This window comes from Platichthys flesus, chromosome 13 (genome assembly GCF_949316205.1).
Source record: "Platichthys flesus chromosome 13, fPlaFle2.1, whole genome shotgun sequence".
Lineage (NCBI taxonomy): Eukaryota > Metazoa > Chordata > Actinopteri > Pleuronectiformes > Pleuronectidae > Platichthys > Platichthys flesus.
In genome coordinates, this window is record NC_084957.1 from 4156653 (window position 1) to 4170238 (window position 13586).

The 13586-nt window shown below is 43.5% G+C and overlaps 1 protein-coding gene across 8 annotated transcripts in view; it reads left to right on the plus strand.

Annotated features, from left to right (window-relative positions):
* The window catches only part of obsl1b (obscurin like cytoskeletal adaptor 1b), a 31280-nt gene that overhangs the window by 16734 nt on the left and 960 nt on the right, over positions 1–13586 (plus strand). For 4 of the 8 annotated variants that reach the window (XM_062402681.1, XM_062402683.1, XM_062402686.1 and 1 more), the window contains 18 exons: positions 233–493; positions 908–1183; positions 1271–1543; positions 1678–1953; positions 2036–2311; positions 2745–3020; positions 3115–3390; positions 3485–3754; positions 3862–4128; positions 4591–4860; positions 5414–5680; positions 7055–7321; positions 8628–8740; positions 8987–9140; positions 9503–9664; positions 9855–9959; positions 10279–10545; positions 11300–11569. In XM_062402681.1, coding sequence (XP_062258665.1) covers positions 233–493; positions 908–1183; positions 1271–1543; positions 1678–1953; positions 2036–2311; positions 2745–3020; positions 3115–3390; positions 3485–3754; positions 3862–4128; positions 4591–4860; positions 5414–5680; positions 7055–7321; positions 8628–8740; positions 8987–9140; positions 9503–9664; positions 9855–9959; positions 10279–10545; positions 11300–11569 — 4326 coding nt within the window. The remainder of the gene's footprint in view (positions 1–232; positions 494–907; positions 1184–1270; positions 1544–1677; positions 1954–2035; positions 2312–2744; positions 3021–3114; positions 3391–3484; positions 3755–3861; positions 4129–4590; positions 4861–5413; positions 5681–7054; positions 7322–8627; positions 8741–8986; positions 9141–9502; positions 9665–9854; positions 9960–10278; positions 10546–11299; positions 11570–13586) is intronic. The other 4 variants (XM_062402682.1, XM_062402685.1, XM_062402687.1 and 1 more) reach the window with 2 other exon arrangements.

Below are 13586 nucleotides of genomic sequence, written 5' to 3' on the forward strand. Positions count from 1 at the left end.
ATTAGACCAATCATGATACTAGCTCCCTGAATATGAACCAATGACTAACAATTTCAAACTTGTGATGGCGTAAACTTTGTCTCCCAAACAACTGTTCAATCAGGATCCAGATGTCAAATCACATACTTTAACAAGTCCAAGTGTTTTAACATAGTATAGCACAGCGAGTCTGATCACTATCTGGTTACTGTTCAATGGATTGAAATTCCCATAGCACCGGTTTGATTCTCAGCTGTTCCAGAGGCTGAGAGGAACAAGTCTGTTGAAGCGACTAGCCTGACCAAACCGCCGTGCCAGATGTCCGACCCTGCAAACCGGACCCACTCGAACCAGGATGGAGTAAAAATCTTGCCCAAATCGGGAGTAAACGTTGATTCAGATGGCCGTAAGAGGACTCTTGTTACGAAGTCAGCCCCTTCTACGAACTCTAGGGTGTACGACTGTAGAACTGACGATGATTCAGATTTGGACGATTTCTATGTGGAGGTGAAAGGTGATATGCTCAGCTTCTTCTTGGCGAGATGTTGTCACCGTCGAGTTTTACGGCACAAAACCCGATCATCACATCCCTCATCGCAGCCGACTTCCGTCTAAACATGCTAATTTCATTCTGCATTTTCTTTTTTTTATACATGCTTCCCATTTTAGAGCATTTTGATGTAGTTTGTCATCTTACCCTAGCAAACATGGTTGCATTCCATCAAAGCACTGCTTCAATTAACTCCCTGTTTGACTCAAAAGTGGATTAACCCCCACGGATGTTACAAGGAGTTGTCATCTATAGCAAGGCTTGATCAGCATGTCCTCAGCTGTGAAAACCTGACCTCACCACTACTGAATGCATGAGCATAAACAACGAATGCTGCCTTCAACCAATCGCTCACTTCCTCCTCTCTGTGCTGTGCAGCCCCACCGGTGACATTTGCGGATATTCCCGAGGAGGAGCTTTTCAAGAGTGTTGTGGAAAGAGAGCCGCTCGTTCTGTCGTGTGACGTCTCGAGGACCGACGGCATCGTCCAGTGGTACAAAGACGGAGCTGAAATGAAACCGAGCGACAATGTGTCACTGCAAACAGACGGCACCAGGCGAGACCTGACGATACATTCAGCCCAACTGTCCGACACGGGCACATACACGTGCCGGGCAGGAGACCACGTCTTAATCTTCAAGGTTACCATACGAGGTACGAGGAAGAAAATATCTGATTAAACTTTACCACATTGTCTTAGCTTGTGTAAAAGATGAATAACATATTTTACTTCTTCCAAAGAACCTCCGGTGATGATAGTCTACCCCAAGGAGGATGTCCATCTCGACCGTCATGTCCCAGACGAAATTATTCTGAGCTGCGAACTGTCTCGTGCTAACGGTGTCGTCAGCTGGTACAAGGACGGTCAAAAGCTGCAGGACAGCGAGAACATCAAGCTCAAGGTCGAAGGCCCCTATCGACGACTCAAGATCATTTCCAGCGGAGTCGACGATTCTGGAGAATACGTCTGTGACACGGCTGACGATTCGATATTCTTTCACCTTTGTATAACAGGTAAAATCACTAATGCTACATATATGTAGGTATCTTAGTATGTAAAGGAGCCTACTGACCCCTTTAACATTGTCTTGTGGCATTCATTAAATGAATGAGTAATGTATACGTTGCTTCAAAATGTCAATTTCCAGAACCTCCGGTGCGAATCGTATCCCCGAGTCAGTCGCAAATGGAACTGTGCCAGCAAACCTCTGAGAGGATGGTGCTGAGCTGTGAGATCTCACGGCCCAACGCGGCGGTGCGCTGGTACCGAGACGGACTCGAAGTGGAGGAGAATCACAACCTCATCCTGGAGGTGGACGGTGTCTACAGAAGACTTATTATACCCGAGACCACCGTCAAAGACTCTGCAGAATACGTGTGTGACACAGCAGATGATTCCATGACCTTCTTTGTAAACATAGCAGGTAAAAAAATGAACTTTAGTCAACTTAATGAGGTGCTGTGTTATTGTCTGTCCACTACTGACACTGACTTCCTGCTACACAGAGCCGCCTGTTCGCTTCATACGTGCGAGGAAGATGTCGAGTAGAGTGGAGAAGCCGGCGGGGGAGACTCTGGTTCTAGACTGTGAAGTTTCAAGGTCAAACGCTGAGGTCATCTGGAAGAAGAACGGGGAGGAAATAGAAGACTCCAGGAACATCACCATCCTGGATGATGGTGTGGTGCGTCAGTTGACCATTCACTCTCTCACAGAGAAAGACGCTGGACAATATGTCTGTGATGCAAAGGATGACGTCATGGATTTCAATGTAAAAGTGCAAGGTAGGTTATCAAATGATATAACTCCAAAATTACATGTGTTATTTATGTTGGTATGCAGGTTTACTGGGAATTGTAATGTTTTGATATAACGTGATTTGTCAGAAACAAGAGCAAACAAAAACTGGTGGCCTTAGAATAAACCTTAAAGGTTGTAACATTATCCGGGAGCGTCCTTTGCTTCTCTAAAAGAAGTCTATAGAAAAAGGAAATGGGAATACCGAAAAGGTAAAAGGAACCAGTGGACCCTTCGACTTCATGGGTTTGGTTTTTAATGGTGCAACCAGTTTCAATTGGTTTCTATTTAAGTCTGTAGTTTTGTCTGTTAGTACTTCAGGGCTCTGCACTATGCAAGAAATTGTATTTTTCTTTTTCTTGCTCAAACTGGATCATGACCACGTTCCAATAGGATATTTTCTTCTTGCTCATTTTTCAGAGTTGCCCGTAAAAATTCTGGGAAAAACTGAAGCAAAAACAGAAAAGCAGTTCTTAGTGTCAGATGACGTTATTCTCGTGTGTGAACTCTCGAGATCCAACGTGTCGGTCAGTTGGTACAAAGACAATCAGCTAATTGACGACACTGAGCGATACTGTGTTGAGGAACAAGGGGTTTTCCGATCACTGGTTGTCCTAAATGCTGGACTCCAGGATTCAGGAGAGTACGCGTGTGACGCGGTGGATGATAAGATGCTCTTCTATATCACTGTGAAAGGTAATCACACCATTAAAGTTCTTGAAACGCTGAATCCGTCCTTCCTCGACTCCGGGAAAAAGAATTACGGCTGCTGTGTCTTTTCTGTGCTTAGAGCCTCCGGTGCAGATCATCGGAAACTCCGGCCATCCAGAGCATCACATCCTGGTGGCAGGGGACGACCTTATTCTGGAGTGTGAGGTGTCTCGGCCAAATGCCGCTGTTCAGTGGCTGTGGAACGGAGAGATACTGAAACCAGATCCTCGTATCAAAATCGACAGCCGTGACGTTGTGAGGAAGCTTGTTCTCTCTGGACTTCAGCCCTCGGACTCTGGAAAATACATTTGCGATGCCGTCGATGACAAACTGATAACGCTTGTTGAGGTTCAAGGTGAGTTTAAATGTTTCCGTTTGTTTTTTAATGCCTTTTGCGTGCAAATGTAACTTGTAAACAACAACTGCTCTGTAAATGTAATTTTTCACAGAGCCACCGGCCATGTTTTTGAATAAAGAAGCAAGTAACAACATCTCAGCCTGTGAAAGTCAGAGTGTTACACTGAGTGCCGTGGTGAGCCGTGAACGGGCTAATGTTCGCTGGCTGAAAGACGGCCAACTGCTCAACCAGGATAACATTCACATTTCCAGCGAGGGTAACACGCACAAGCTCACCATTAATCCCCTGCAGCTGTCCGATTCCGGATCATACGTCTGTGACATAAACACAGATCAGATGTTTTTTACTCTTTTAGTCAAAGGTGAGAATTTGGCAATCCCTCATCAAAATGTGACCTTTGCTCAGCGGTGAACCTTCACGTGATTCGAAAATGTCACCTGTCTTCAATTCCATTATTTATCTCATCAGAAATGAAGGTGAAATTTATCAGACCAGTGGAGAACACTGTGTGTGCGAGGGGAAGCAGCCTCACGCTGCGATGTGAGATCAACAAGCCCAAGGGAGACGTGCAGTGGCTGAAGGACGGGCAGGAGATCCCCCCCAGCCGGCGGCACACCATACGGGCACAAGGTCGAGAGCGAAGCTTCACCATCCACCAAGTAGTGGATGAGGATTCAGGAGAATATACCTGTGAGTCCACAGATGACAGGACCTCCTCCACCGTCAGTGTGGAAAGTAAGTACAATCAAATCTCACAACTTCAGGCAGTTCAGGGGGAAATGTGTTTGAATCCCAGTCAAAAGGCCGGCTGACATTTAAAGGGGACATATTATGAAAATTCCACATTTGTAGTGCTTCTACACGTTAATTTGGGTATCTGGCATGTCTACCGTCCAAAAAACTCTGTAAAAAAAACAACTCCAGCGATTTATTGTGGTTCCTCTATGTCAGAAACGATACGAGTGCGTGGAATGGGATTACAAGTGAGAGAGGGGCGGGGAACAGGTCAATCTGAGAAGGGCTGTTTAGGTCAATCTGAGGAGGGCTGTTTTAAATGATCCTTGTGGTATTTTGACTAAAGTATGTTACAGACATTTCATTAAGACCCCAAGGAGCCATATCAACTGTGGTAAAATGGGCATACGATGAGTCCTTTAAGGGGTTTGAGTCTAATCCCACTGAATGCTTTGCCTTCAGCTCCCCGTGTGGTGGAGTTCATCGCGGAGCTGCGGAACATCACGATCCGCGAGGGAGAAGACGCCGTTTTTAAGTGTGTGGTTTCACCGGAGGACACTCAGCTGGTGTGGCGCCTCAACGGCAAACAAGTCGCCCTGAATGAGCGCACTGTCGTTTCCAGCAACGGCCTGTGCCACATGCTCTGCATCCACAACTGCCTGGTTTCAGATGGCGGCCGAGTGACAGCTGACGCAGAGGGGTTGGTTTCAGAAGCCGAGCTCCAGGTTCAAGGTAACTTCTCGCCCCCATTAACACTACAACTACACACACTCCCAATGACACAAGTTCCAACATTCAACAGTAGTTTAATCCGCTCTTATTTCACTTGTTGTTATCACCCAGGTTTTTTAAACCATGAACTATTATCGGCGGGACTGGAGTGAATGTGGACATAACAGCGAGTGGGTTGAAATGCCTGCGCACCATAAGTACCACGTTTATCCTTTTACGTAATATAAGTAATGACCCTCTAAGAGAAGTGGAAATTGTTGGAGGCGTCTTTGACAGCTCGCTTTTAACAGCTTCTCCTGTTAGAATTCCTTCGGTAACTGACAGAGACAAGTGGCCCGGTGGTTTTGGTGTATGTGACACATCAGGGGGGGGGGGGGGAGACACCTCAGAGTTCGATGCTTGGTCTCTTGTCCTGAACTTCAACTGTGGCTTCAGAGTATTGATATGCAGAATCTGCGATGAGCTCAAACACAATATGATCATTTTAAAGCATTTCAAGTGTTATGTCATGAGATCTGCTGCCGTCGAGTGATTCCCCTGAATTCCTTTCCAGAGGAACAGGTGCTGTTCACCCAGAAAATGATGCCTGTGGTCGCTGAGGAATACGGCGAGGCCCTCCTGGAGGTGGAGGTGAGCGTGGACTCAGAGGAGGTGCAGTGGATGAGGCAAGGTGTGCTGATCCACCCCGACGCCAAGTACACCCTGAAGCACAAGGGCCAGAAGCACAGCCTCTCCATACGCCCCCTGGCCATGTCCGACCGCGGCACCTACAGCTGCGAGACCCTCCACGACCGCACGCAGGCCCAGCTCACCGTGGAACGTGAGTGTGCACGTGTTCTCACTATGCCCTGCTCTTGTTTGTTTACCGCTGTTGCCGACAGCTCCACCTCCGTCACTGCCTCTAGTGAAAGCAAAGCTCAGTTAACTGAGTAAGAGTAATTTGAGTGACTGGGGACCAGGATGGCATTTGTACTGGGAGCACGATGGCGACCAACAGGTGATAGTCTTACGGGGCCGAGCTGACTCTCACGTCAGGGTCTCTGCTCTGACAGAGGATCAATGAAGCCCTGATGATTTCATTAAGTCAAAGACGAGGCACATTACAGTTTAAAGTAAGTGCTTTATGAATAGCAAGTTGTTTTTGTTTCGAGTAATAGAAAAAGATTTTGTAAACAGAGTAAAACTGTCCTCCTAACAAGCTCAACATGGGTTTACTGAAAGTAGCAGTAGTGATGTTGACACATTAAAACCAGGACGTTCTTATGATCGTTTTTCTTTGCACTTATATTTCCCAGTCCTATGATCCACAGGCCAGTGGGTGAATTAAAGACTGTTCTTTCAACACTGGTGTGGGTGGGAAGGGGAAAGCCAGGACTTCAGGCCGCCGTTGGCACCTCCTATGAATTTGGAGCTCCTCTCATTGCATCTAAATTTACACGCTGGCCTTCAAAACCGAGGTTGTTGTCATCGGGTCTCCAAAATAAACAGCCCTTTTTTTTCTCCACAGGGAATGCTCGTCTGTGTGAGAATAAGTGAGAAATGTTGGCAGTTTCAAAGCCGGCTTTTGTATAAAGCCCACCACTCAAATGACTCAAATATCTCCCTGTCAGTGTGTGCCACCTCGTATTGTTTAAATCCAGACTGCTGTGTAGAAAACTGCTCTGAGGTCCATTGTGTTACAGAGCAACTACACCCTGTCTGCTCAGAGTGGAATAAATCTGCTCGGGGCTAATCTTTCACTCACAGAACTTAAACTATTGACTTTTGTTTGTTCAATATCTATAAGTACAGACAGAAAGTTCCTGCAAACTTGATACTGCAGCTAAATGTACTTTAGCTTTATACTTTTACCCTTGCAGAAGCTTTAAGGTAGTTTTATTATCACCGCCATGGAGTTTGTTTGTTATTTAACAGGATGACTCAAAAACCAATCAACCTATTTCCATGAAAGTTTGTGGATGGATGGGGTATTAACCAAGTTACAACTAGATTCAATATTTGTGCAGATCTGGATCAGCGGACAGATCCAGGACTTATATTTCACATACTTTACAATGGAGAAATATGGCACCTTCATAAATGTTTTAGAGAAATCATGTGTGGCTTCATTAGGGGACAGTTGGGCTTTGGTAGAGGTATGTGCTACTTCTACTTACTTCAAAGTTTAACGTAGTTTTGCAATTTCTCTTTATAGCTCGTAAAATCAGCATCAGGAAGGGACTGAGCGACATCACGACCACGGAGAGGGAGACGGCCTCTTTCGAAGTGGAGCTCTCTCATCCCGACGTGCCGGGCACCTGGATGAGAAACGGAATCAAACTCAAGCCAACGAATCACTTCCGTACGAGCGCCAAGGGACACGTCCACAGCCTCAGCATCTCTCACCTCTCGGTGGAGGACACCGGCTCCTTCGTGTTCTCTGTGGACAACCTGAGGACGACTGCGAGGCTCGTTGTGAAGGGTGGGTCCTTTGTGTATTTCAACACCAGACACTTTTGATACTTAAGTACATTTAATATGAGCTACTTTAAGACTTTGACTCAAGTCATTCTATGACGGCTGACTTTTACTTATACCGGAGTCATTTTCAGGTAAGATATCTGTACTTTTACTCAAGTATTGCTTTCAAGTACTTTATACACATCCACTGCTCAAGTAAAGAGACAGTTTTGAGAATATAGAAGTAGAAAGTGCAGAAATGTGTGCTCAAATGTAGCGAGTAAAATTAAAAAGTCATCTGGGTAATAAATACTAAAGTAAAGTACATATACATGAAAAATCTACTTAAGTACAGTAACAAAGTATTTCTACTTCGCTACTTCCCAGCACTGCTTTTGTGTTAGTTTAAAAAGTAATTTCCAGGTAATTCAAGGCCTTTTAATAATTAATGCTTGAGGCTAACATGTTTATTCACAGCTCGCAGGCCGTGTACAGTAGACTGCAGGCCTATCTAAACAAAATCTTACTGTACTAATTCTGCTGTGACCTCAGACTATAGTGGTCCCCTCAGACGAATGCCAGCCAGTGGAGGCTTGATAATAGAACGGAGAGCCGGCTCGGCTACTGTTCCCTTTATCCGAGCTCATGTTCCATACACAAAATAGCTTAGTGTGAAGCATTGAAAAGTGGAAGCTCTGTTCAGACTTTTCTGTCAGGAGCTGATTCCCCCCCGCACGCCGTAAAAAATAATCCGCTCCGTGCCGAGTCAATCAGTGCGAATCATCCTGTTGAGCCTGAAACGCTGGGGATGACAACTGGATGAATATGTCAGTGCTGTAAATTAGTCCACACAACTTAAAGGGTAGGTTGACATTTTTTTATGTTTTAAAAATAATACTCACATGCCCACATGTACAGAGGCCATGTTGTCACACTTCCTCCGGTTCATAGAGTCCTTTAGGTGACACGTTACATCCAATTGAAGGGATTCACAGTCCAGGTGGAATGGATTCTAAACTTTATCTAAGTTCCTATTAAGCTTCAGGAGTCGAAATTAAAATTAAAAAAATTAGGTGAAACTTCCTATGTTTAGTTGCACTGTCCATTCAGTGAAGGAATAGTAACACAAAGAGGAAACTATTTACTGATAATATTACTTTAGACAATAATGGACTTTGTTAAACTTAAATTAGGCCACTTAACTTTAATACAGATTGATAACCGTTAAACAATTACAGCATTGAACATTCAAAACCTGACTTTCTTACTCTTAAGGTTACATCAACATTTCGAGAGGGAATTAAATAAACTTGCCTTTTCTCCACCAGAGCCCCCAGTGACCATTTTCAGAAAACTGGAGGACCAGAAATTCCCAGACGGATCAGTCGTCGCTATAGAGTGCGAGCTGTCGAGACACAACGTTGATGTCAAATGGTTCAAGGTAAGCAATGGGTTTTTGATTTCCTTCATAAACAAGCTAAACACCCAAGATGGACGCCTTCCCAGTAACACACTGGGACACCCTGAAAACCACCCGAATCTTAGTGGGAACAGCGTTTCAGTCATAAGAACAAGTAGAATTCAACTTTCAAGTAAAAACTTCTCAGTTGTCTTTGGACATTGTATCAAATCCAGTTCTTGGGATTAATTGTAATTGGAATAACATATTTATCTTCATCCTTTTCAGAACGAGGTCGAGCTGAAGCCCAGCAAGGGGCTGCGCATTTATGCGATGGGAAGAAAACGATTCCTTCAGATCCTGAAATGTCGCGTCTGTGATTCTGGCATTTTTACCTGCGATGCTGGAGACGCGACCACGTCCTGCACCGTGGAGGTCTACGGTAAAGTCTGCTATCTTCTTAAATACTCTAAAGGTCAGAAAAGCACGTCTGGTTTCACAGATGTGATACAACGGTCTTGACCAGTTGAAACAGTAAATAAAACCCAGGCTCACTAGTAGTGTTCTGCTGCCCTCTAGTGGTACTGCACTGCAGCAATGTGAAAAGATAAACCCCTGGAGGTCAGAAGAGACAAGATTCTTAGAGGGTCGTATTCAAGTTACACTTAATAGGGACTCCTATGAAAATAAAAAGAATATTGTTCTGCAGATCTGCACTAAATTGTATGGTAAAGAGTTTATTTCCATTCATGCTGATACTGTTAAGAGTTACCCGTTGACATCTTGGACATATTCTCTTGGCAGAGCGCGAGCTGTTGATTGTTCAAGCCCTGGAGGACGTGGACATCCAGGAGGACCAGAACGCCGTGTTTGTCTGTGAGATCTCAGTGGAGGACGTGCCTGGAGAATGGTACAAGAACGGGGAGAGGATTCAACCCACCAGTACCATCAAGATCCGCCAGGAAGGTCAGCTTTAATCACACTTCTGCATGATGTTCAAATAATGTAACGAGACAGGTACAGGAATCAGATATCCTATGTAAACTAATGTGAGAGAGGACACTAATGCAAATAATTTACCCTGAATAGAAATGAAAAGTTAAGTTTATGATTATTTATGATTTAAATTAAATTCATTTTTTTATTCTTGTTTCAGGGACCAAACATTTTCTTCTCATGTGCAGTGTGCGAGCGGAGGACTGTGGAGAGATCAAGTTCGTCGCCAGACATGTTGAATCTGTCGCTCACCTGGAGGTGGAAGGTATTCTGATCAATGAAAACAAGCCAGTAGGTGTTTCTCAGGACATAGGTGACTCAGGACCAAGTCACAGAGGAGTGTGTTGTCCTATATAGCAACAAACAGGGACTTAAATTTACACAAAATACATTTAAAGCTAAACAGTGTGGATTGAAGTCAAATACAGTAAAACCAGTGTGTTGATTTGTAGAACTGTAATATCTCTCAGTACAGTAAGTTATTCAAACATTAATAAATTAATTCAGAGCTTCATTTTGATGTCTTCTTTCACCACATTTTACTGCACATGTCCTGAAATCCAACTGTGTTCCGTCCTTTTCAGAGATTCCTATCAACATTGTGAAACCTCTGCAGGATAAGACCGTGCTCGAGAAGACCCGAGGGATCCTGGACTGCGCCGTGTCCAACTCCAGATGCAGCATCCGCTGGTACAAAGGCTGCAACGTCATCCTGCCCTCGGAGCGCTTCGAGATCAGCAGCGAGGGCTGTTATCGCAAACTGATCATCCAGCAGGTGGCGCTGCACGATGAGGGCATGTACAGTGTCCAGGTTGGAGAGCACTCATGCTCCGCTAAGCTGACGGTGGAAAGTAAGGGAGTCCATCGTTATTCAAAAGCACTTGTGTAGTCTACAGCCACATTTGTATTTATTCTTTGTTTCATATGTTTATCGGATAATACATAAATTGTAATTACAGAACAGAAATATTATATATATATATATATATATCATAATCTAAGTACAGAGCTATGTGTTACAGGAATAAAGTCGTGGGTTGGAAATCTGTAAAAAGGCAACTACACCACTGTTCCATTTTGTTACTTTTTGATATTGATAAAGTTTTCATAGCCCAACAGACAGACCTAAGTTTTTTAAACAATTACAAGAATTAAACATGAGGTAACAGTGACAGTTCTGTGACACCCCCCTCACAACCCCATACATAACTCCATAGCTCCATCTACTGGCCAAGGAGAACTAACACAGGTTTCTTCTCCTCTTGGAGTGACACAGAGCTGGTGGTATTTTTAACACATCTGCTTTTCTCATTTCACTCCGGCTTTGTTTAGATTTGAAGTATCGATTTGCAACATCCTTAAAAAGAAGGCATTGCAGCGATCTCAACAGCCACAATATTCGGATGACAAGTCCGTCTTATTTACATTTGTAGCTCATGCAATACATATATATATATATGACCCAGTTCCTCTCTTTAAATAAAGAAATAAGATAAATAAAGAAATCAAATTAACAAGTTAACTGGAAAACTTAGTATTATACTGCAGTAATGTTTTTACATTTTAGGGAACTTTACTTAAGAAGTGTGTATATGTCTGTTTCAGGCCAGTCTGTGTTACTGGTCAGAGAGCTGAGGGATGTGGAGGTCATGGCCCCCGATGACGCCACCTTCGAGTGTGAGGTGTCCCCCCTTGCTGTCGAGGCCCCTGAGTGGAGCTTGAAGGGGGAGCCTCTGCAGCCCGGCCCTCGGGTCCATGTGGAGAAGACGGGCTCGGTCCACAGACTGACGCTCAGCCAGACGTCCTCGGACATGAGCGGAGAGGTGGAGTTCAGCTCCGGGAGCGCGAGGAGCAGCGCTCAGCTCCGGGTGCTGGGTCAGTGAAACAAGAAGCTGTGGATCTCAGAGCAGTTAACTGGACATTAGGTCTTTCCGCTTTATTTTACCTTGTGAGATAAAATACAATATGCAGTTTATACTATTTTAAAATTAAATTCAATTCAATTTTATTTTGTATAGCACCAAATCATTATAAACATTATCTCAAGGCACTTCACATATAGAAAGTCAATAAATTGTAATCTACCATACTGAGTGGAGTCACAGAGCTTTTATTTTGAAAAACATTGACTTCAAAATTTTGTTTGCAAATAAACCAGGTAGGATGAACACAAAGTTTTCGAACTTCCCTCTTCACCAAAGACTGTTTATGAAAAGCTCTGGGTCCAGCCCACAAACAATGAAAAGTGCAAAACAGTTTATGAACGACTCATTAATGAGATATAATAATTCTGAGGAAGCTCCAGAGAACATCACATTTCAAACAGGCAGGTTAACAAAGGGCACCAGTGAGGTTTGGTCTGGTTTCATCCTGACAACAGCTGGTGATACCACGTCCATTCTAACTAACCCAGTGTTGTTATTCAAACATTCGCCACTAGATGACAGCAACACCTAAGTCTTATACATTTATGGCAGGAAAGTAAATATGTAGGTGAGGAACACGGAGCTTTAATGTAATGGTGATTTATTTTTAGATATGTTTTTTATTGTCCGACTTAAGAGCCAAGTTTCCATATGAAGCTCACATATACAGATAAAATAAAAAAACATAAACCCTTCCAGACTGATCCTGGACCATCTGATGTGTTAAGGTTTGCTGCATGACTTGGCACCACGCACACAGCACACAGCAATAAATACAGGAAATGTTTTGGTGCAGCATTCTGTAAATAATAGCAGGTGTTTATGGTCCTACTCCATCCGCGGGCATGTAGGTCACACACACACACACACTCACCGTCGAGCTACTTAAATAGAAAGGAGAGTAAACTATTTATAGATTTATTATGCTGGCTTAAAATGAAAAAAGTATTATGTTCGGTCATCTGGCCGAGGTCAGGAGCCACGTCGTAAATTCACCGGAGTGAAGAGGGTGTCGCGACGCATAGCTCCAACTAAGCCGGGGCAAATTAAAACTAATTAACATGGTCAGCAGCTCAAAATGGAGGCTGACACATGAGGCGCAGCTGGGAGAGACATTAGCCAATTAGCTGGATTTGCTCTGAATTTATGACGAACATGTGAGACACTGGATGCAAAGGCATTGACTCGGTACCAGGTCTTTGGTTTGGACCAATATCTATTTCTGGACGGTCACATGAAGACATCTTAGATCGGTTGGCTCAGAGCGGGACCCAGGAGGATCCCGAGGGGTCACTGCCTAATTAAAAGTGTGAGATTTTTAGAATTTGCAATGAATTTTAGTTCCGAAAAGTCTCAATCGAAGCAGGAGCAGTCGTCCCTCTGTGGTCGAACTACTCACAGGAAAACTGCGACGTGAGGAAGGAATAATAATAATAATAACTTTATTTATACAGTTCAAGAACAAAGTGCTGCACAAAAGAAAACAAATAATTTAAATACAGACAGTACATGAACAATAATGATAATAATAATGATAATAATAATAGAGATAAAAGACCAATAATAACCCTGCACCCCAGGTTAAATCAGGAATATGTTTTAAACTGAGATTTAAAAGAAGCATCACAGTCAGGTTTAGTTCCTGTCTGATAGCAAACACTCTGCCCCCCCTACAGTTTTCAGCCTAGGTTCAACAAGTGACAGCAGACCCTTGTTAATCAATAAAGTATTAATTATTGTTATATAAATTGTATAATTAATTACAACAGACTTGGAGCCAATGTAAATGATAAGATAAGAAAAGTTTGGGATTCAGCGGCTTAATCAAAAAGTAAAGAGTTGCTTTAACAAGGAATAATTCTTGACGTAATTTGCCACAGATTTTAAAAACATATATTTTATGAATAATAAAACTAATCACATGTTCACTGATACCCGTGCTCTTATTTTGTTCTCTGCTCAAACAG